The sequence below is a fragment of the Indicator indicator genome, chromosome 15 (assembly GCF_027791375.1).
Source record: "Indicator indicator isolate 239-I01 chromosome 15, UM_Iind_1.1, whole genome shotgun sequence".
NCBI lineage: Eukaryota > Metazoa > Chordata > Aves > Piciformes > Indicatoridae > Indicator > Indicator indicator.
The window spans coordinates 16,241,619-16,263,390 of record NC_072024.1 but is presented as its reverse complement, the minus strand read 5'-3'; the positions used below and the strand labels follow the sequence as shown (position 1 = coordinate 16,263,390).

At 42.6% G+C, this 21,772-nt stretch overlaps 1 protein-coding gene across 4 annotated transcripts in view; it reads left to right on the top strand.

Moving 5' to 3' along the window:
- USP4 (ubiquitin specific peptidase 4) overlaps window positions 1-21,772 on the top strand; it is a 43,286-nt gene that overhangs the window by 20,517 nt on the left and 997 nt on the right. For 2 of the 4 annotated variants that reach the window (XM_054387422.1, XM_054387421.1), the window contains 11 exons: window positions 235-459; window positions 862-945; window positions 1,656-1,750; window positions 12,325-12,516; window positions 13,078-13,166; window positions 14,089-14,304; window positions 14,383-14,453; window positions 14,890-15,005; window positions 15,953-16,102; window positions 16,785-16,888; window positions 18,122-18,210. In XM_054387422.1, coding sequence (XP_054243397.1) covers window positions 235-459; window positions 862-945; window positions 1,656-1,750; window positions 12,325-12,516; window positions 13,078-13,166; window positions 14,089-14,304; window positions 14,383-14,453; window positions 14,890-15,005; window positions 15,953-16,102; window positions 16,785-16,888; window positions 18,122-18,210 — 1,431 coding nt within the window. Of the gene's footprint in view, window positions 1-234; window positions 460-861; window positions 946-1,655; window positions 1,751-12,324; window positions 12,517-13,077; window positions 13,167-14,088; window positions 14,305-14,382; window positions 14,454-14,889; window positions 15,006-15,952; window positions 16,103-16,784; window positions 16,889-18,121; window positions 18,211-18,321; window positions 20,919-21,772 lie in introns of those variants that run through there. The other 2 variants (XM_054387420.1, XM_054387423.1) reach the window with 2 other exon arrangements.

Sequence of the window (21,772 nt, the reverse complement as noted above, 5' to 3'; positions counted from 1 at the left end):
CGTGTGTGCACCAAGGAATACCTGACCAAATCACTCAGCTACAACAGATGTATTAACACCTGACATAAGGTCTTAGTTTCACTGAGAAAAAAATCCCAGTATGTTATGCTGGACAATGTCGCTATCAGTTTCAGAGGTTTCTTTGATCCCTGTGCTTGCTGTGCTATGAAATAACAAGAAATAACCTTTTTGCAAGAAATAACATTTAAAATATGTATTTTTTCCTTTTTATAGGAGGTGGCAAAAGAGGCCTGGGAGAATCATAGGCTGAGAAATGATTCTATCATTGTGGATATTTTTCATGGTCTTTTCAAATCTACACTTGTTTGTCCTAAATGCTCCAAAGTATCTGTGACCTTTGATCCCTTCTGTTACTTAACCCTTCCACTGCCCTTGAGGAGGGATCGTCTTATGGAAGTTACTCTGATATATGCAGACCCACAGCGCAGACCTGTCCAGGTAAGGCATCTTGAAGACACGGATTTAAGTCAGCTGAGTCTTTAACTTAGGTTTTAAAGTTGGCACTTCCAAGTAATCTAAAGAACATTAATGAGGTGGAACGGGGGTTTTAATGTAAAACCTGAATTGAACATGTGAAATCAAGTGGTTTTGTGATATCTTGATTTGTGAGACTAAGGTCATTGGTCATATGGAACTGGCTTACCTGTGATGAGATTACCTGTGTGATGTATTGCTCCCTGAAAGCAGTAATGTGTTTGCACTAGCATGTTTGTCTCCTGTTGCCTTGGAAAATGTAAAGGTGAAACTTACCTTGAATGGGCGAGACCTGGGGATTTCAAACAGTGATGAAAAGCAACCCCTCTTGATGCAAAATGACTTGGATGTTGTCTTTGTTTCTAGTACCGAGTTGTGGTGCCGATGATGGGGGCCGTCTCAGATCTCTGTGAATCACTCTCCAAGCTCTCTGGTGTTCCTGCAGAGAACGTAAGGATAAATGCAGCACAGTGGTTTAGATAAATGTCTGTTCTGGAAGCATTCTGCTGGCTTAGCTTTTAGATGGGTATTAAGCTGAATTTAATGGAGTAGTGACAAAAGCCCAAGGAGTTTGAGTGCTGTTCTTTGATTACAAAAATGCATGAAACAATGTATGTTTATTCTAACATTTCCACTGCAGTAAAGAGGGAGCAGAAAGCCTCCACCCCCGGCGTTTCTAATAGTGTAGTTTTTCAGTACTGAGAGATGCTCAGTGTCTGTTTTGGGTCAGTCTCTTCTTGGAAGTCCTTTTAATAACAAAGGGATCAAGTGAGCTTTTCCATAGGGAATAGTTCTGTAGTTGGTGGGGGATGCCAGTGTAGCATTTATTTCAGTTATTTACAGATGTCTGAAATCTTAGTCTGTTGCCACTGATGTTGGGATCTGTGCTGGTTGTTTCCACCAGGCTGATGTGCAGCTGTTGGAATTGCATCACCTCACTATGTCTGTAAAATCAGATGTTACTTGCTTTGGTTTTTCCATCCATCTTAACAAATACCTGTGATTAGCTGGGTGCTGTTCTTGAAAACCATGCTGATGTTGGTGTGTTGAAAATTGTGAGTCAAAAAAGACTAGGAATAAAACATTGCTTGAATTGAGTTTGTCTGAATCTGTGTAAGCTTTTATTATAATCTCTTTGCAAATATCCCTTGCTGTTCTAGATGGTGGTGACAGACGTGTATAATCATCGGTTCCACAAAATTTTCCAAATGGATGAAGGTTTAAATCATATCATGCCAAAAGACGACATCTTTGTGTGAGTAAAGTGGGAAGGTGCCATGATGTGAAGAATGCTGCAAAACATTTGCTTTAGTTTCAGGATTTAAAACCTGATTTTTTTTTTTTTTTTCCTTTCTGAAAAGCTAAACCTTCCTGTAGACCTTTTGCGTGACTGAGTGGTAATGCTGTACTTCAGTAGCAGATCAACATGTGCAGTGTAGGTGTTTTCCTAACACAAAGGAAGTTGTGGCTCTGGGTAATAATGAACTTTTTGTTTGGTCTGTGTTCTGCAGTTTGGAACTTTCTACAAACCTTCTAGGTGTCTGGACTACAGTTGTGCTTTCCCTGGCATTTTTAGGCAAGCATGAGGTTACTGTTCTGTTCCAAATCAGCAAAATGCATAGGAGCTGTTCTTGGTGATAGCATGAAGTCTAAGCTGCTGTACTCTGCCTCTCCTAACACCTGACATGGTTGTAATGGCACGCAGCTAACCATGAATGGAGGTTCTTGCTAGACTCTTTACTGGCAATTACACTATTTGGGTCTTGATTGTGATTGTGAGGGGCTTCATTGAAGCAGAGGATTTGGTTAATACTTTCTGAATGCTTGGTGGAAGAGGTGTCTCCAGTCACTTGTGAATTCTGGTGAGGCAAGTAAAAGTAGTGTTGCTCTGCTACAGCTGGAAAATGAAAATTATTGCAAATGAAGCGTAAAACAAACTTGGATGCTTGCAAACCTGGGGCTTATGAGGTCAAATCCATCCCTTCATCACAAGTCCAGTCTTCCTCATGTGTGACTATTCCAGAGCAAGGGTGTCACTTCCATAAAATAGTTGTGCCAGCGTGAGGTCCTGCACTTACCTATGGGTGTACCTTTCAATGTGTGGGATGCTGTAACACTGCCTGGGTCTCTTCTGTCATGCTGTTCGTTGTGACCTTGTTGCTGAAATGTAGTGTCTGAGTTTTTCTGAAAGTTCTTGTCATCTTCTTGTTTTCTTCAATCATGGCTGAAGGTGTAGCCACTTAAGATGTCTAGGAAGGACATTTGGCTTCTGTGAAATGCATTTTGTGAGGGTATTGTAAAGCATTAGTTTGTAAGTCTGTCTGTCTCCAAAGCTGGTAGAACATTGGAAAAACAAGAAGTGTGGTGCTGCAGTGGTAATTACAAGAAAACCCTGCTTTCCTGCAGGCATAACATGTTGAATATCCCACCCCAGAAAACAGCTGTGAATCAGCTCTGCTCCAGGGTGGAGACAAACATTAGCTGAACTTCAGCTCTCTTCCTGTGCAGTCACCACTTCCTTTTATGTGCAGGCACAACTGTAAATGAGGTGATGCTGTGAGTCACAGTCATAGTGAGTGAACTGACCTGGGTTAAAAATAACCCTCCAAGGAAGAAGAGATGTAGCAGGAGGAAGTTTTGCTAATCCTGTTTTTTCCATGTACACCCTCTCAGTTGTTCCCAGCACTGTGGGACACAAGCAAGTAGCCAGGCACCAGGGCACGAATTAGAAGAAAGCTGCTTACAGGAACCAGGTAATGGTTCCAGGAAAAAGACATGTAAAGTACTGTTCTAACCTACAGCTAAAACCAGTGTTCTTTTATTTAAAGCAGGGTTTGTCTCAAAAACCAACAGAGAAACACTTGTTCATAAAGAGCAAAACTTTTTTAAAGGCAAGTGCATAATTCTGTCGTGGACAATCGACTTACTTTGTTGGATTATAAAAAGTCTGTTGTTAGGTGTTGTGAGGTTTGATGAAATAATTCAAGAAATGGTAATAGTAGTGTGAAGGTTCTTAAATTCTACTCTTTCCATCTAAGCTCTTGTATCTGAGGGTATGAAAGAAGGCATTGACAGTGCATCAATTCTGTGTTAAGATTGATACAAAGGGGGAGCAATCAGTGTGTGTCTTTGACTTGGGATTTCTAGACTGTCGGTTTGAGTCGTTCTTTAGGGATTTTTACCCTTTTGTATGTCCTGAAGTGAGGAGGCTGTGAGTATGTATGGCACTGCTAGAAACTTTGAAGATTGTCACTCACTTGGATTTAAGACTGGCCGTGTTAGGGTTGTGCCTCACTGGGCTCTTGTGAACTGGCAGCATTAAGGATATGCTGATTGCATGCTTTCTGTGTCATCCTCTTCTCCAAAACTAGAGCGGGAGCAAGCACTGCTCGCTCTTCCTGTGCTCTCTGGTTAACGTGTTCCTTCTAGCCTAACTGGTTTAGCATTCTAAAGTTTCCTGCTTTTTATGGTTTTGGCATGAAAGCATAGCTTGTCTTATCCTCAGTGCTGGTTGAGTAACACTCAGCATTTGTTCCCATGCCTTGGATGGGTTGATTTAACTGTGGAGCTAGATGGTAACTTTGGTCAGGATACAGGGCAGTGTTAAAACGAGTTCTGTTACCTGGTGTGAAGTGCAGTGTTACTCTGCATACAGCTGCCCTGGTACATGCATGGAAGTGGTTCAAGGGTGGGGCAGGAGCAGGTTAAACAGAAGCTCCTCAAGTGCTCCTGAAGCTGATACATTTCTGGCAGAAGTTATCAACAGTAACATGCCAGATGAGAGCTTCCTGAAGATGCTATGTGATGCATGCTGGAGAATGTGGCAAGCTTGTGGTCATATGTTCAGATTGTTGCTTCAAGATTGGTAGCTTCAAGAGTTTCTGATACTCCAGAAACTTGCTTATCTTCTTAGTTTCCAGGCAGATAACTTGCTGTTTATTTAAATGGAGGCATAGAAAACATTTTTTTAAAAATTGAGTGTTTCAGAATCTTTTGTCTTTAAAGAATAAACTTAGTTCCAATTGATACTAAAAATATGGAACTGAAATATTGTGTAGTTGAGAAACAGTTCATGTTCCCAAAGTCAACGAAGACTTGAGTGCTCACTAAAAAGTATTTCGTACTTTTAGTTATAAATTAAGGCCAAATCTTGATAGAGATGACAGGAAAAGATTTGCTTCTTATGACTGGGAAGGTTGTCTCCATGTGCCTGCATAATCTGCAAAATGTTCTGCTTGGAAAAGATCTGTTTATGCTCACTGTTGATGTAGTTGTGGGGTTTGTCAGTGGTTACACTGAGTAATGTGTGTCTTTTCTGTTCTGGAAAGAAAAGTATCTTTGCATGGGTTAATGAGGGGGACAGCTGCCTTGTATAAGAAAGTGTAACTGTGATGTTTTACAGTAACAGTGTTTTCACCCCAAAGTCACAGCTGAAATAAATAACAACCTAAATTAGCTTCAATAAATCATGCTAACTGGTCAAAAGTTTATTTGCACTACATTTATGCTGGATATTGCCACAAAGAAACTTCTAAGAAGCCTTTCTAAAGCTTTAAGTTGGGTTGACAAGATAGTAATTGATTTGTGAGAAAGGAAGAAGCTCCCTGGAAGCTGCTTGCCTACCATGTTTGCAAATGTAATTGTCACTAAGATTTGTGTGAATTGCCTTGTGTAGTAAGACTAAACCATACCAGTTTTTATTCTAGGAAAACAGAAGTTACAGAAAAGATGACAAGATGAGGTTTTTAATAGCATTACTTATATTACAAATCAAATAGGACAGCTGCATCTTGTCAGGATGTTGTGCTCACAGTGCAGCAAAGCTAAGTGAGAGATGTTAGTTATCAGGTGGGAAAACAAACAGGAGCTGGGAATTTAGTAATCATGGTACTTTTTGTAGGATGTTTTTAGGTGCATGTTAACTTAGATGTATTTTAACTTGTCAGGTAATACACAACCTAGGGTATGACTGAGGACCATTAGTTAATTGTATTTAATAAGGGCTCTTTACTAGAATTAGAGTATCTCTTGAATTTAAATTAGCATGGTATTCACCATCTCACATGTTTGAACTCTTTCCTAATTTCTGTTTTACTGATTCAGCCCCTTTTATATACTGATCATCTGTTCTTACACTAATGCCCAGTGACAAGGCTTCCCTGTTGGCAAACTGTCATGCATACATCTCATTGTCTTAAGTAACTGGAGATACATGCAAAGTCTCTTCCACTGGTTAGAAAACAAAGTGCAAAGAAGTAAGCAATTAAAAATAGAGCTAGATCAGTACAGCATATTCAGAAACAGTTTTCTCACCTGTATGTCCCACAAATGTACAATTGAAAATTGCAAAGTTCTCAGTGGGTCCCGTTGATTTTTGAGCTGTTTTCCTGAAGGATTTTGCTGCCTAGCTTTGAACCTGGGAATGTTCACAGTCTTTTCATTTATTCCTTCTTGATAGTTACACTACAAGCATTATGAGGGAAGCTGTGATAAACTGAAGACATCAGCCTTCCATGCCTCATGCTAGCACTTAAATAATTTTATCGGTGTAACAGTTTTGTCACTTAAAAGTACTCCTCCCTTCTGCTGGTAGAAGCGAACCAAGGTTGTGTTAGTGATCATCTGTGGTTCTTTGCTAGAGCCTGAGAATGCAAAGAATGCCTGTTTAGTGACAGGGGGGCTACAAAGCCCCCAGGGTCTGATTTCATGAGCAGCTGCCCTCAAATTTTTCCTTTGTTCTTTGCTCTCACTGTTCCCTTCTAAACAGGGCTTTGCTGAGAGTCCAGCAGATTTTCTGCCTGTGATCACCTGGGTATCTTCTGTAACGGAAATCAGTATCTCATTGATTCTGAAGCTTTAGCATCTTGTATTAACTGAAACTTGCAGTTCTTACCTTTGGACATTTAGCATCAGCTTGAGTTGTCTCAGGTCTGAAACATTTAAATATAATTGGTCATTCTCTTGCAGTGTTTCTTCAGACTTGTTTGCAAGAAGCTGCAGCCAGACCTAGGTCTGCACGTGACAGCAGTGCTCCTGTTGGTTTGACATACTTGTGGTTTTAGAGGACTCTGTGCCAGCCAGCTAGCAACACAAGTCTCAACTCAAAATTCAGGGAAGATTCTAACACTGTGGGAGATCTCTGCTCCATCAGGGATGTGATTTAAACAAACAAAAAACGCAAACAGACCCCAAACTCAAACCCACTTGTACTTCTTGTATGGTTGTCTTGCCTTTGACAGCGATGTCTGTTAAGTCTCAGTCCTAGATTTAGGCCTCTGTATTGGTTGGTTGCTGAGCAGAATATTGATTTCTATTAAATGCTCTCTCTAGTTATAAAGATCAGTGAGCAGAAACTCAAAATGGGGCAGTAGCAGTAGCGTAGTTGGAATGTGCTTTATTGTTTCTGTTACGTTTGCTTGACAGAGGGGACAGTCTGTGGGCACAGATATTATAGCTCAGGCTGTACTGTCGATGGAAGTGCAGTACGTGAGATTGAGCTTGCACCTTTTTGGGGTGATTTCAGTTATTGGAAGAGTGGTATTATTCTCTTTGCTTCATCATCAGGAGGGAAGACATGTTCAGCCTTCTGTGACTTTTGCAGGGGACCTTGGACATCTAAAGACATGTGTTGCGAATTTTCATGTCCCACGGAAGTGGTGGGTGATGCTGACTCTTGGGAGGTGTTTGGAATTTAAGCTGATTGGAGAGCAATTTCGAAAAAATAAATAAAATTGGCCCTGGATCACTAAAATATATTGTCCCCATCACCTGCTTGGTTTCTGTCTCATAGGTTCTTTTCTTTCCAGTTGTGCTCTTGTTACAGTAAACCTTCAAAAAAAAGAAATGTGAATGTTCCCAGGCTTCTTGATATTTGTGTGAGTTTAAGGAACTCTCAGATGCATCCCAAAATGAACCTGGTTCCTTCTTGTGTAACAGGATAAAACTATACCTTTTCTTCTCCAGGTCACCTGAAAAGGGAGGGGAATTTGGGGCTGGAATTCTCCAAGCCTGTTCTTTCAGAAAGCATTGCACTCATCTCTTTCTCATCAGGAGGGGCTTGGAAACTATAGTGTAGTCCTGCTAGAGCATCTCTGAATTTTTAGCATCAGAGGTTTGAAGCTTACAGAAATGGAAGAATTTGGGATAAGACTTGAAGCAGGGTCACTAACATGCTATGTAGGGGCTGCGCAGCCAAAGAGCAGTGGGACTAGCACTCTTCTCACAGCGTTGTAAATGTTTCCCTCCAGACATGTTGCTCCCTGTGAAAGGACAGGGAGATCTGTGGCAGATGATCATAAAGTCCCTTACATAAAGGTGGTCTGCAAATCAATTTGGCAACGTTGGTTCAGTGTTTGTGCTGAATGCTCTCATTCTCCAGGCTAAGCAGAGGACAGCATTCAGCACATAACCAAAATGCTTACTATTTCTTTTTCTTAGGTTCTGTGAAGTCCAGCCCCACTAGGACCTCCGGCTCCCGCTCCAATGTAACCCCCACACATGCACCATGTAGGTGATATCACATCACTCAGGGATCCTGCTGGAGCTTGGAGCCGGCCTACAAGGGGTCAGGTAAGTACTACTTGAAAACAAATTCCACAGCCCATTTCAAGGGTATCACTCTCAGTATTTCTTCTTAGCTCTTAAGGCCTTAGTTCTTAAGGCCTAAGAAGAAAAATCTTTTGATGGATAAACTAGATACCCCAGTTCTCTTAGCCTGGCTAATGGGGCATATAATATGATATGTATTGTTTACCTTGATAAAAGCTTCACAAATTGATTTGCAGGTCACCTTTAGCCTATAAAAGTGTGTGTATCTGAATAAGATACATTTAGTTTGCCATATGTACCATGTTTTCTGCCTTCTCTTACAACATGCTGTGTTTTACACTTAGATGAATTCATGGTTTTGAAAAACCATGACTGGCTGGAGGAATGTCAGGTTTGTTGATGTGACTACAACAGTTATTGAGTTACGTTGGCAAAGTAGCTAGTCCAGTAGTTTTGTAGGAAATATTTGAGATGCATAAGATCTTGCAGCAGACTTTGTTCTCACTTGCTGAAATTTGTGTTTTCTTGTTTGAAAGGAGGTTCTGTTTTTTTAAGCTCTGTAAAAATCTTGCTGATTGAATTTCCTCATCCATTTTAATCTTGCTGCTCTGTAAGACTGGCAAAATCCCATGACCAGCTTCTGCAGGGCAAAAGACCTGTTACCTGAAAAAGTTTATTTATGCAGTTTCCTATCTCGTAGTTTACTTGTTTATGTGTTCTGGTATTATGAGAGTAAGCAAATAGATCAGGAGTATTTCCACTTTCTAGAAGAGATCAGAATATGTGCAGTGTTTTCACACAGGTTTTTTGCAGTCCTCTCTTCATTCTTTCAGCTTCTGCACCGACTGTAATTTGACAGCAGCATCTGTGGGTTGGTGTGCAGTAGTAATCCTGTTCAGGTGATCTGTTTGTCAGCTTCTGCAATGGCACTTTTTCCTACCCTTCTCTGTTCTCTTACAAAATGTACTACCTTTCTTGGTTGTTGCTGTAGACTGACTTGTGATCTGCACAGTATTTTTGAGCTGGAATTAATACCATTCATCCCAGCACTTGGGAGGGAAAGTTTCAATAATGTACAACATGGATATTAGCTTGGTCTTTAGCTCAGAATAGTTTTTGTTTTCAGTGCCCTTTCACATAGCTTTGCCTTGTCTTTCTGTAGCTTCTTGTGCTCCTGTGCACTTGTTCAAATTTAGTTTGCAAGGGAACAAAAGTTACCTAATTCATTGCTCACTGCCTCCTCTCTGAATCACAAGCACAGACCTGAAGCCTTTGTGATGCTGATGAAGACTGGTCAAGTCCTGGCCTTTTGCTTACCAATTTTCAGACACTTTTCAAGAGCTGTGAATTGTAAAGGCAACCAGCTAATATCCATCAGTGTGGTAGCAGCTGAGCTAATGACTCTGACTTCTAAAACTATGTTGTGTAGTCTGGTGTAGCATCATCTTTATGTTCTATTATTTCAGTTAAGTTATATGATACAGAATTGCAGTGTCAGCTCTGTAGCCTTCCTTAAACCAAAAAGTATTTTATCTTATTTTTAAATTTATTTTTGTTTTTTTGTGGGTGGTTTTTTTTTGTTTGTTTGTTTGTTTGCTTGGTTATATTTTGTTGTTTGTGGTTTTGGGTTTGGTTTTGTTTTTTTTTTGGTAATAGGGGATGGGTTTTCCTCAAGAGATTCAGAACATGACAAATCTTAATTTTCCTGTGTCTTTCTCTAATACTAGCATGTAAAAGCTGTTCTGAGGTGGAGCGAGTAGAGGGGCACAAATTGATTATGTCTCAGTGAGCAGTGTGTGAGATGTTCTTCTGCAGTCTTAGAGGGGTTGCAGTATGCTGGTTGTTTGTGGTGAATGACGTTTGTATACGAATAGTACACACCTGTGTGTGAGTAGTGCTAAGCTCTTTCTTTGTCTCGTCTGTTCCGTCGCATAGGCACACTTCAGGTGGGGTATAAATGGGGTTGCATGAACTGCTGCTGGTAGAGCACAGGGTAAGTGGGCTGAGAGGCCGTCAAAGAATGTGGAGGAACATGTGCATGCTATGAACTGATCTGTGTTGTAAGAGGCCAGCTAAAAGGGGTCTTATGGGACCTAGAGATACTTGTAGATCTTACGGGGACCTAGAGATACTTGTAGATCTTATGGGGACCTAGAGATACTTGTAGATCTTACGGGGACCTAGAGATACTTGTAGATCTTATGGGGACCTAGAGATACTAGTAGATCTTACGGGGACCTAGAGATACTTGTAGATCTTACGGGGACCTAGAGATACTTGTAGATCTTATGGGGACCTAGAGATACTTGTAGATCTTATGGGGACCTAGAGATACTTGTAGATCTTATGGGACCTAGAGATACTTGTAGATCTTACGGGGACCTAGAGATACTTGTAGATCTTACGGGGACCTAGAGATACTTGTAGATCTTACGGGGACCTAGAGATACTTGTAGATCTTACGGGGACCTAGAGATACTTGTAGATCTTATGGGGACCTAGAGATACTTGTAGATCTTACGGGGACCTAGAGATACTTGTAGATCTTACGGGGACCTAGAGATACTTGTAGATCTTACGGGGACCTAGAGATACTTGTAGATCTTACGGGGACCTAGAGATACTTGTAGATCTTATGGGGACCTAGAGATACTTGTAGATCTTATGGGGACCTAGAGATACTTGTAGATCTTATGGGGACCTAGAGATACTTGTAGATCTTACGGGGACCTAGAGATACTTGTAGATCTTACGGGGACCTAGAGATACTTGTAGATCTTATGGGGACCTAGAGATACTTGTAGATCTTACGGGGACCTAGAGATACTTGTAGATCTTATGGGGACCTAGAGATACTTGTAGATCTTACGGGGACCTAGAGATACTTGTAGATCTTACGGGGACCTAGAGATACTTGTAGATCTTACGGGGACCTAGAGATACTTGTAGATCTTACGGGGACCTAGAGATACTTGTAGATCTTACGGGGACCTAGAGATACTTGTAGATCTTATGGGGACCTAGAGATACTTGTAGTTCTTATCTTATTCTGTAGTTGAGTGTGGTGACTGGTTATTTACACAGTGTGAAGTGAAATAATTCACCTCTCTGTGGTGCTCTTTCTCAGGAAACTTGAAGGTGTGGACTGTAGCCAGTGCTATGTCCAACTGCATAGCATTGACAGCCTAGAATAGCATTGAAAGCCTAGAATAGCATTGACAGCCATTTGCACTGGACTGTCTTATGCTAACTGATCTCTCGCATTCTTGGTGAGCTGGGCTGGGACTCTGGAAAGATAATTTTCCACATGTACTCTACTGATTCAGTGCAAATCCCAAGCTGGAATCCTTTTTTGTTTAAGTAGGATGGAGGAGAAATACAATTCTGAAATTGGTTTTCTTCCCTGATCTGCAATGGCGTTTTGAACACAAGAATAATAGAAAGTTTTATGGCCCTTGAGAAAAGGGAAGTGACTTTCTCATGCAAGAGAAGATTGTGGTCCTCATTGTTATGCATAGTGAGATCTTTCATAAAATCTTCTCTTTCAGTTTTAAGATAAGTCTGGGACAGTTGACTTACCAAATTACAGAGCAGTGTGACTTGATATTCCTGAAAACAAATTTTTTGTAATGAATAGTCCTGAAGCAAACAATGTGATAGTGTTGGACTCTGACATCTGCAGATATCTCATTTGCTGTTTCATCCAGTAGCACAAGCTGTCTCATTCTCCTCGCTGTTCTCCAGAGCTGTTTGGGTTTTTTTTCCAGAATGTTTTTCTTGTGTTTTTTTTACTGTCCTTGGATTTTTCTGTGAAGCAGATGTTTCCAAACTCTTGGTTTTATGAAACATTGGCTGCTCAGTGATAAGAGTTCAGGCTATTAACTGTACAAGAGGCTGCGAGAATATAAGACCCAAGGTATCAAGAGAGTTTCTTTCTCCAGAGAAAACAAACACTGTCTGAGGGATTTCAAAGTGCATTTAGTATTTTTTCACTGATGCTGTGATCTGATCAAAGCAACATATAATTATCAGGGTAATATCTTGAGAGGTGAGTGAATTAGGACTAAAGTCAGAGGGAAGGTGGTAGGGATGTATCCTGTGCCATTGTGAGCCATGGAAAGTGTTCAGAAAACTGTTGTAAAGTGTAAAGACAGAGTACAACCCTTTTTGTCTTTCTGAGGACCTGATGGGGACACTTGTTGGACTGAACTCATATTGATTCTACCTGCTGTGCTTCTTGGCAGTGGAAATAACCTGTGGAAACACCTGTCTTTCAAACAGGTATGAAGTTTGCAAGACAAGAGAGGATGGCTCGGAGGATGTGACTCTCTGTGTTTACTTCCGGGAAAAGACAGTGAGGCAATCCAGCAACACTGCAGGCACTGTCCTCTTCGGTCAGCCACTCTTAGTATCTGTGCCCAAACACAAACTCACTGTGGAGCACTTGTACAGTGTGGTTTTGGAGCAGATCAGGTGAGTTGTGTCTGACTACCTCTGCAGTCTATACAAAGTCCCAGTGGCTGCTTATTTGGATTTACTGTAATAGGATTGCTGCATCCTTGTGAATGGGAAGAACTTCTGCTTTGTGTAGGGTGTATAAGCCAGGATTTGTGTTGTGTTAAGTGTCCAGAGGCCCTGGAGACATACCAAGGTCTTGATTTTTTTGGGCTCTGCAAAAGCAGGCTGTGAAGTAATGCTGGTGGCAGTCACAAGGTCATTGGTGTGCTCGGTGTTGTGCAACAGAACAAAACTCAGGCTGTATTTTCAGACCTCTCAGAGGGGGTCTCCATAATTTATTTTTGCGTTTTGTACCTACTGGTAATGAAACTCGGAACAAGCAAAAAAAGAGGCTTAACCAAATTGCTGTGGTTTGCCTCATTCGGAAAGCTTCTGGCCTGTAGCTGGTGCTGTGCAGGATGGGCTCTGGTTTGCTGAGGGGGTTGGGACAGCAAGAGCTGCTGATGGTGAGGAGCACTGTCCTGCTGGTGTATGGCTGCAGTATGACTGTGTGATAAACATCTTCTCTCTCACTAGCCGCTACGTGAAACTCCCTTTGGTAGAAGAATCCTCTACACCCTGCCAAGACAAAGGAACCTGCAATGGCTCCAATGGTATGGTTGAAGGTAAAGTCCCCTCAAAATCTGCTGGAAGCTTTTCAGCACTTAAAGTTTTTGTTAGCATTTGTGCCATGTGTATTTGGCTTAAGCTCTAGCTGGTTGTTTTTTCACAGTCATTAAGCCACGCTATTGCATGGTGTGGTGAAAATTCTTGTAAACCATTTCTTTTCCAAGGGAGATCAGAAGTGCCTGAGCAGCAGCAGGAAAGCAGGGTGTGGTGTGCATTTGCCTTGATTAGCGTTGAAATTCTTACTTCCCTGTTAGATGTTCAGGTGCTTCCCTCCAGAGGCAGCTCCTTTCCTAATATGCTTTTTTGGCATTGAAAACTGGCCTGTTAGGTCACAAAAACAAGTTCTGGAGAAATAAAGTGGAAATGGTATTTTTCTGTTCATGGACCTTGGAATCACAAGGTCTCGTTCCTAGGTCAGATGCTTCAAGGAAGCTTTAAGTGCTGATGGCAAGTACATATTTCCCTTTCCTCTTTGAAATGATTCGCTTGTGCTGCTGTGAGAGTAAGAACTGGAACAAGTTAAATTGGGAATTTTAAATTGGGGGGGGGTTGAAATCTGCCCATTTTTCCCGAAGAATGGAAATAACATTCCTGGAGACTTGCATATTCTCTTCTGTAAAGACACCCAACTGCAACCCTGCTGATTCTCTCTTGGGTGTGCTGTCAGAAGGTGTGATTGTTAACGTAGTATAAACTGAGCACTCTCCATCATGTCTGGCATCTGCTAAAGGTGAAACTCCCGACTTCAGCTGTAATGGTTAGCAGGCACAGATTTGTTTTTCTGCATGACTTTTCATTACTTTCTGAGTAATCAGTGTGTGTCACAACAGGCTCATGCAAACAGCTGTCCATGTGAGGTGTCAGTTGAAACTTTCACTGAAGCTCTTTTAATATTGTGCTTGTTTTAAATTTTTCAAGGTGACATTGAAGAGATGGACCATCAGGATGGTGGACAGGAAGTCAGGGAAAAGCTGGCAGAAGTTGATCCCTGCCACTCTGAGGGTTGTATGCAGATCGAGTCAGTAAGAGACTTGCAGCCTTGCAAGAAGCAGCATTTTACCTTTAGCCTTGTGAATTCCTCTGGGACTTCTGAGATAAGCTCCATTGTAGAAGGAAAAATCCTAAAACTGAATGGTAGTTATTGTTTTACTTTAATTTTTTTTTCTTCCTTCTCCTTTACACCTGTGCCATAAACATTTTTCTTTCTTGTAGCTTTCTCTGCTCTTGCTGTTGACTGGGATTCCGATACGCGGAGGCTACTTTTCGATGTACAGGAGGCACAGGTTGTAGTGTGTTTTTTTTTTTTTTTTTAATAAATAATCTGTGTAGGTTTTCTTGCTACTTAAAAGATCGGTCACCAGGATGAGATGTATTTACTTAACCTGTAGATCAACAGTTTCTCATCTGTTTCCAATGTGTTCTGAAAAATAGATGCTTTAATTTCAAAGCGAATTAGTCTAGTTCATCATCTACTCAACAAACAAATCCCAAAAACTCCAAAGAAACCTGAAACTAAATTCATAAAACCAAGTAGAAAGTAAGGACTAATGTCCTTTCTGTTACTGACTCTAACACAAGAAAGGAGTGGCTAGAAGTATGAGATGATTGTTGGGGTGTGGAAGGAGGAGTAGAAATGGGCATCGTGATGAAGGTTGAACATGTTCCTTTTCGTGATGTCAGGGATGTGGAATATAATAAGCCATGCATCTCCTCCACTAGGCATTTGAAAAACATGGAAGTATGTTGCAACCCCAGAAGAAGAAGGCTGTGGTAGCCCTGAGAGACTGCATAGAGCTCTTCACAACTATGGAAACACTTGGAGAACATGACCCGTGGTAAGAGCCCCTGCCTGCCATGTTTATTGTCAAATGCCATAACTGTTTGAGATCACATCATTTGTCCTAAGATTCTGATGATTTCCCAGGTCTGTCCTTTTGTCTTAATCTGCAAGTCTGTGAGTTCCGTGTTAGTTGTTAACTCAACAGGCTGCAGACATGGGTTAACAGAAAATGTGAGTTTCCTGCCTTTATTTAAAAAAATAAAAGTGGCAGTGGGCATGTAGCTTCCAAAGATCAGGCTGGTTTTAATTCCCCAGCATACGTCTCTCTTCAAACAGTTTTGGAGGAAGCAGTTGTGCTAAGAAAGGGTGAAAGCATGTGGCTACCTTAGTGTAGCTTGGACCAGTCCTGACTACCTCCTAACTCTACAAAAAATTCCCAGTTCCATGGGTCTAGGTAGAGCAGATCCTAAAGGACTAAGATTTGATTGCTGTGTGAACAGAGATTGTGGTTAGCTACGTTAGAAAATCTATAGTGCAGTAGGTGATGTTTTTATTACTAATTTCTGATTAGATGCTATGGATAGGTTTGTAGCTGTCAACTGTTTGAGCTGCATCAGGAGATTCTAAAGAAGTAATGAGACCTTGCAACCTTTTTTTTTCTTTTTTTAAAATTTATAAGAGAAAAAACTTCTTGCAGTGTTGCCATAGAACATTTTGGCTATAAAGTGGAAGCAAGGTGCGGTTTGGAAACCTCACAGGTTTTGGCTATAAAGTGGAAGCAAGGTGCGGTTTGGAAACCTCACAGGTTTTGGCTATAAAGTGGAAGCAAGGTGCAGTTTGGAAACACTCAGAGGAAGTGTGCTCACCTGCATATTTTACAACCAGAATGCCTTCTGTAAGGCAGGGACTGTACTGTGCTACGGAGACACCTTTTAATGGAAGGCCAGAAACTTTTCTTTCATCATTGTCATTCACTTCCTTGTTTGTTACTCTCTTCATCAGGTACTGCCCTAACTGTAAGAAACATCAACAGGCCACAAAGAAGTTTGACTTGTGGTCTTTGCCCCGGATTTTGGTTGTGCATTTAAAGCGTTTCTCATACAGCAGATACTGGAGGGATAAGCTTGACACTGTTGTGGAATTCCCTATCAGGTAGGATTCTTCCCTCAAGCTCGGAAGAGCTTCAAGAAGCTGGTCAAGAGAAATCTACTTTAGATATTACTGTTGGGTGGGCTTTTTAAAGTTGTAACTGAAACAGCTCTGTTTCTGGGTTTGAACAGGTGCGAATGGAGTTGGTTGGGTTTTTTTGGGTGGTTTTGTTTGTTTGTTAATCGGCTCTACGTCTGTCAAATAATGCTAGTTACTAGCAGGTACTGTTTCTTCTGAAATTGGGTTAAACCCATGTGATTCTGCTGAACCAAGAGAATTTCCATAGTGAATTGAGCAAATTCTTTGGGCAGAGCTGCACTTATACTGAGGATTGCACAAGTACAAGATGAAAGCCTCGTTCCTCTACTTCTGCTTGTCAGCACCCTGCTGCAGGATGAAGCATATTCCTTACGAAGCCTGTGTCACTTTTCGTGCCTGCACAGGGATGTCTTTTACTCAACACTTCCCTCTAAATCTTTTGGCAGCATTTGTGTTTGCTAGGACCTGCCCTGCGTGGGAGAGGTAACACATCTGGTCTTGAGAGTAGTAACATACAGCCATTGAGCAGCAGAGTGCAGCGCTTCTCCGCCAGTGCTGCCTGCCTGCAGACCTTCACTGGTGTCATGCATGAGTTTTCAGAACGTGCTGGTTATTGGGCTTCTAATACTTCTGGCTTTCCTTCCAGGGGTTTAAATATGTCTGAGTTTGTCTGTGACCCAAGGGCAGGCTCATATGTGTATGACCTCATCGCGGTTTCCAATCACTATGGAGCCATGGGAGTAGGCCACTGTGAGTAACTGCTTCTGTGTCCTGTTTGTAGGCAGAGGGCACATTGAAGAGCCCTGTGTGTTGGGAGACACGTAGCAGCCCTTACAAAGGGCGTCTAGAACAAACCTTATCTATGTTGTGTATGCAGGTGAACATCATATTGGAAGGTAACGTCCTTCCTGTTAGGACTTGCAGAGCAGCTAGGCAGTTTTTGTAGATTGCATTTGCCCAAGGTCTGACTGATGCCTGTGGGACCTTGGTTGTTAGTCATTAGAATATGTAGGATTGGGAATTTGAGTGGAGGCAAGCTTTGAGACTGGAGGTCGTAGTCACACCAGTGCTAGTTGGAAGAGACTTTGCAGGACTTTAGTCCATCTTCATTCTTGAGTGAGGATGCTCGCAAGCACTAGGTGAGATCCGTCTGTCACAGAGGCACTCAACCCCCTTAACCACACCAGCAGCAGTTTGGTGTAGACTCCAAAGGAGGTAAAGGCCTGAGCCCTAGTTGGTCCAAGAACTCCTCTAGGAAACTCACAGAGGAGCAGAGTGAGCAAAGGAAGTTGTGGGTACAAGCAGTCTCATGCACACCTTTCCCATTGCATGCAGTTTGACTACAAGCTCAGTACTTTAACCCATAAATATGACATAGCAGCTGAAGACATTAATTTTATTTAAAACTTGCTTATTTAAGCTAAACAACTAATAATTTCTTAGGACTGAGAGTTGTCCCTACTCAGAGTAGAGTTTCCTGGTGTGCAGTCTAGTTGATATCCAGGGAGAATTCAAACTGGATTCATCTACTCTTCTGTCACTGATAGAAGATCTTTTTGCTGGAGATCAGCACCTGCTGCCTGGCAAGGAGAGCTCAAAGAAGGCTCACTTCATCTGCAACACCATCATCGGAAAACTTCTCTTTCCTATGAAAATGCTGAGTCTTAAACTGTGTGTTTGGGAAAGTTGTGGCTCAAAGAGAGTGAACAAAACACTGTAAAGTTTTTCTTAAGTTTCTTTGTCCTGTATCTTGACTATCAGAGATATGTCTGGTACATGGTTTCTAGACTAGCTGGACCATCTCATGTGTTCTGGAAGATGTGTATGTTGGTGAACTAGGTTTGGGGTGGTTAATGTCGAAGTTAGCTCCTGCCCTCCATGTGCTCAGTTTTGAGTCTCGAGCATCACCAGTGCAGCACAGCTGGCGTGGTGTTACCTGTGTGTCTTCCTGGAGTGCTGAGCTGTGGTTACTTCTCCTGACAGACACTGCCTATGCAAAGAACAAAGTCAATGACAAGTGGTACCACTTTGATGACAGCAGTGTGTCGGTGGCTTCAGAAGACCAAATAGTGGTGAGTATTTGGCCTGAGGCTAATGCTGAAAGTGTGGTTCCCTGCTTTGGGTGTTACACTTCCAGCCAAGCTGTGTGGATGGTTTCAGATGGTTTTCTCTTTGTTTGGTAGACAAAAGCTGCGTACGTGCTGTTTTATCAGCGCCGAAACAGTGAGGAACATACTGTCCCATCTCCTCCCCAAGAAGAGTGTGATGGCATGGATACCAATTAAGCATCACCTCCAGCACTTGGCCACCATCTTAGCGGTTGCTCTTCTAAAGCCATGCCTGAGGCATCAGAAAATTTTTCTTCCCTCTATAGGATTCAAAGCAGAAAATCTAGCGCTGGAAGATTCAGTGCTGGGGGTTGCAGAATAGCACTGGAGAGACAGGAATTAGGTGCTGACACTTGGGATTGTAGAGGCCAAAAATAATATATATTGGAGCTTCAATAAAGTTCTTTGTAAAATCTGGCTGAGCTGTGTGGCTAGAGGCAGGGGTTGGGGCTGAGCTGGGCTGGGGCTGTGGTCTTGGTCTGAGGGTATTAGCTGAGATGGGAGAGTACCGCCTGAGCTAGAGGCCAGATCACAGCTGAGTCTTGCAGGTGCCTGTGGAGGAGTCCGATGGGTATGATTCTGTGAATCAGCATGGGGGCTTCCTGCCAACCCTCCAGTGTTGCTGTTGGGCCCTGCCTGTGTCAGGGAGGCTTGCTGCATCCTTTCTGGAAGCTCACTGCAAATCTTTGTACATTGGGCATGTCTGTTGCAGTCTCTGCCATGTTACTTTGGTCCCTTTGCTAAGCAACCAACGTTTCTCTTGTATGCTTTCACTGAGGCTCTTCTGGGCAGTTCTGACTCATCCTTTCTCATGTGAATGCTGGATTTTGCCAGGTAGGAGACTTCACTGGCAGTGAATCATACCTGCCTGTGGTATGGCACATGTGCAGACTGATCCACAGAGCAATGCAGGACACAGCTGCTCTGGCTCCCATTCTTCTGCAGAGAAAAGACCATCCACAGGTTGACAATTTCTTGTCCTCTCCATCCATCTCCTGTACTTCTTGCTTCCAGGCTACCCTATAAGCACTTTTCTGCCTCCATCATTTCTCCTATGGTTTGTGCAGTGGCAACATTTTTACCCTTTTTTTTCTCATTTATGTAACTCCTTAGACCTTTTTCTTGGGCAAAAATGAGCACTGTGTCCCCAGAGCTGTAACCTGTAATGATGGCAGCCCAATGCATTGGGCTGTTTGAGTTTTCAGCCTTTTCTTGTGTGACTTTTTTTTTGTCTCTTTCAGCTTTTTCCTTCCCTTGAGCACTGCCCTTTAGATCCCTAACCTTGTCATTTTCTGTGAGGCAGCAGGTGTGAGAGTCCTCTTCAGAGTCTTTCTTTGCCTTAGCTGTTCAGTAGTTCTGCTCTATCCTTTCAGCCCAACTGGCAAAGGCTTTTCTCTATCACCTCCTTTACTTTTTGTGTTCCTTGTAAGACTTAAGTCCAGCTTTCATCTTGGATGAGGACTCCTGTGAGCACTAGATCAGGTCAGTCCTCAGTGGAGAACTGGTCACCTGTGTGAGAAATGGGGAAAAATTTAGAGCCTTGGTCTTTTTTTAGGGAAAGATCTAGATCAAGGTGATGAACCAAACAGGAGGATTGTACCTTTTTGGGGCCAAGTGCATTGGCAGAACAAAAAGCTAAGACAGGCTTCTTCCCCATTCTTATTCCCCCTGAAATGTGTTGCTTGCAGCCACTCAGTTCTCTTTGCACAGTCCCTGTGGCTTCATTGCTGACCATGTCCCCTTCTTATGGTCGGTGTGGCAGCAGTCATCCATTTAACTCCAAATATGCCAGCTCTGCTCCATTTCCACAGTGCTTGGTGACAAGCCCCATGACAAATGCTTGTGTGCCTGTCCCTGCACCTCTGCTGTGCTGCAGCTGAGCAAATACCCAGCCAGCTACTCACTGTCATCTCCTACTCTGAGCAGTGGGAAGGGTGGGCAGCACTACCCAGCTCCTTTACCAGGGCACTGGGAAGTGATGGGAGGAAGAGGAGGGAGGGTTGCTTCTAACTGTCATACTAGTGTTGTGATCCTCCTCTGCAGAATTTTGTTTTTTAAGGCATTGAAATAGGAATTTTGAGATCAGAATTGCTTAATTGCTTCTGCTATTTTGGTTTTGGGGTTGTTTGGGATTTTTGAAACTATTAATACTGTATTTCTGTTTTTTACCTTGTTATTGAGGGGAGCATCCAAAAAGCAGTTTGTAAGCTGTAGCACTGCACTGAATTACTCTGATCAGCATTTTGCTTTTAGTTTGTTTTACTCTGGAAGAAAATCATGTGGGCATTCCAAAATAGGGAGGAGAGGAAAGGCAGGAGAGAGTAAAAGACCTTTTTAAAAGAAAAACCAGTCTGAAATAGATTTGTTCTCCTCCTCACTTCCTATGCTGACACTGAGAAACACATCAATGGGGGTAAATCTCTGATGCTCAGATGCTGGACAGACTCAGTTGTACTGCAGAAAAAGTGGCCCAGCTCTTACTTTCTGTGCTGCCTCTGAGCTGATGGGCTTGGGCTGGTGTGTGTGTGCTGTAAAACCAGACCTATTTTTAGACTAGCACTTTGTAAGTGGCTGGCTCTATTGTACAAAGAAGAAAATTAAAAGAGTGGTTTGCACTGAAACTGGGTTTTGTTGTATTTTCTGTCTTCGTTATATGACCTGAGACTGGTGGTTGTGGGTATGCCTGGTGTTCCAGGAGCTCTTCTGGCTGAGGAGGGTGAGTTCTTTGGAGCCAAGCCCTCCCTGCTCTGCCAGTGGGGATTTGAGAGAAAAGCAGCTGTTGCCTCCCCTGCTCTGTACATCTGAGGCTTTGTGCTTGCTCCCAGGTTGCCTTTTAATCTGCTGCAGAGATGAGTTGCTGATACTGGCTGCTGTAGCAAAGCTTGTCAGTGCCTTTCTGTGGCACTGGGCAGCTTCACCTATGGCTTCCTCATCATTCTGCTTCCTCTGTGGATCTTAAGGGGGGTCCTGGCCTACCTTCTGTCCATTTTCTCCAGGGTTATCAGTCCTGCAGTTGCTGCAATTTCCTCCTTAAGGCACCCTGAGAGTGTATATGAGAGCTGGCTGCAGAAGACTGAGGAAGATTGTGTGTTCAGGTTCTGTGTGTGAGCAGGGAATCCGGGGGATTGTCAAAGTCTTGGAGGCCAGGGCAGGCTGTGAAACCCCAGTAAGAAGGTTTGAAGTCTTCATATTGTGAGTATGGTGTAATAGTGGAAGAGCTTGATCTTAGATGGAGCTTTAAAGAGGGTTAGAAGAACCTTAATGTAGAAGAGCTGATAGGTTTGTGAAATGTGGACCTCCACAGCATGGCATAAAGCCAGTCACGGGAAGAAGGGAAAGCGAGGGGGCAGCTTTTCAACGGGGGAGGTGTTTGGGTGTTTGTGACTACACAGGCTGGCAGAAAGAGCAAGGGCATGAAGCAAAATGAAACTCCCCATGGCAAGAGAGGGAGAAATAACCTGAAGCACAAGTTGTGGTGTCAGTCAGCACTGCTGTTAGCATGCAGGGAAGAGGTCTCTGAGGCAGA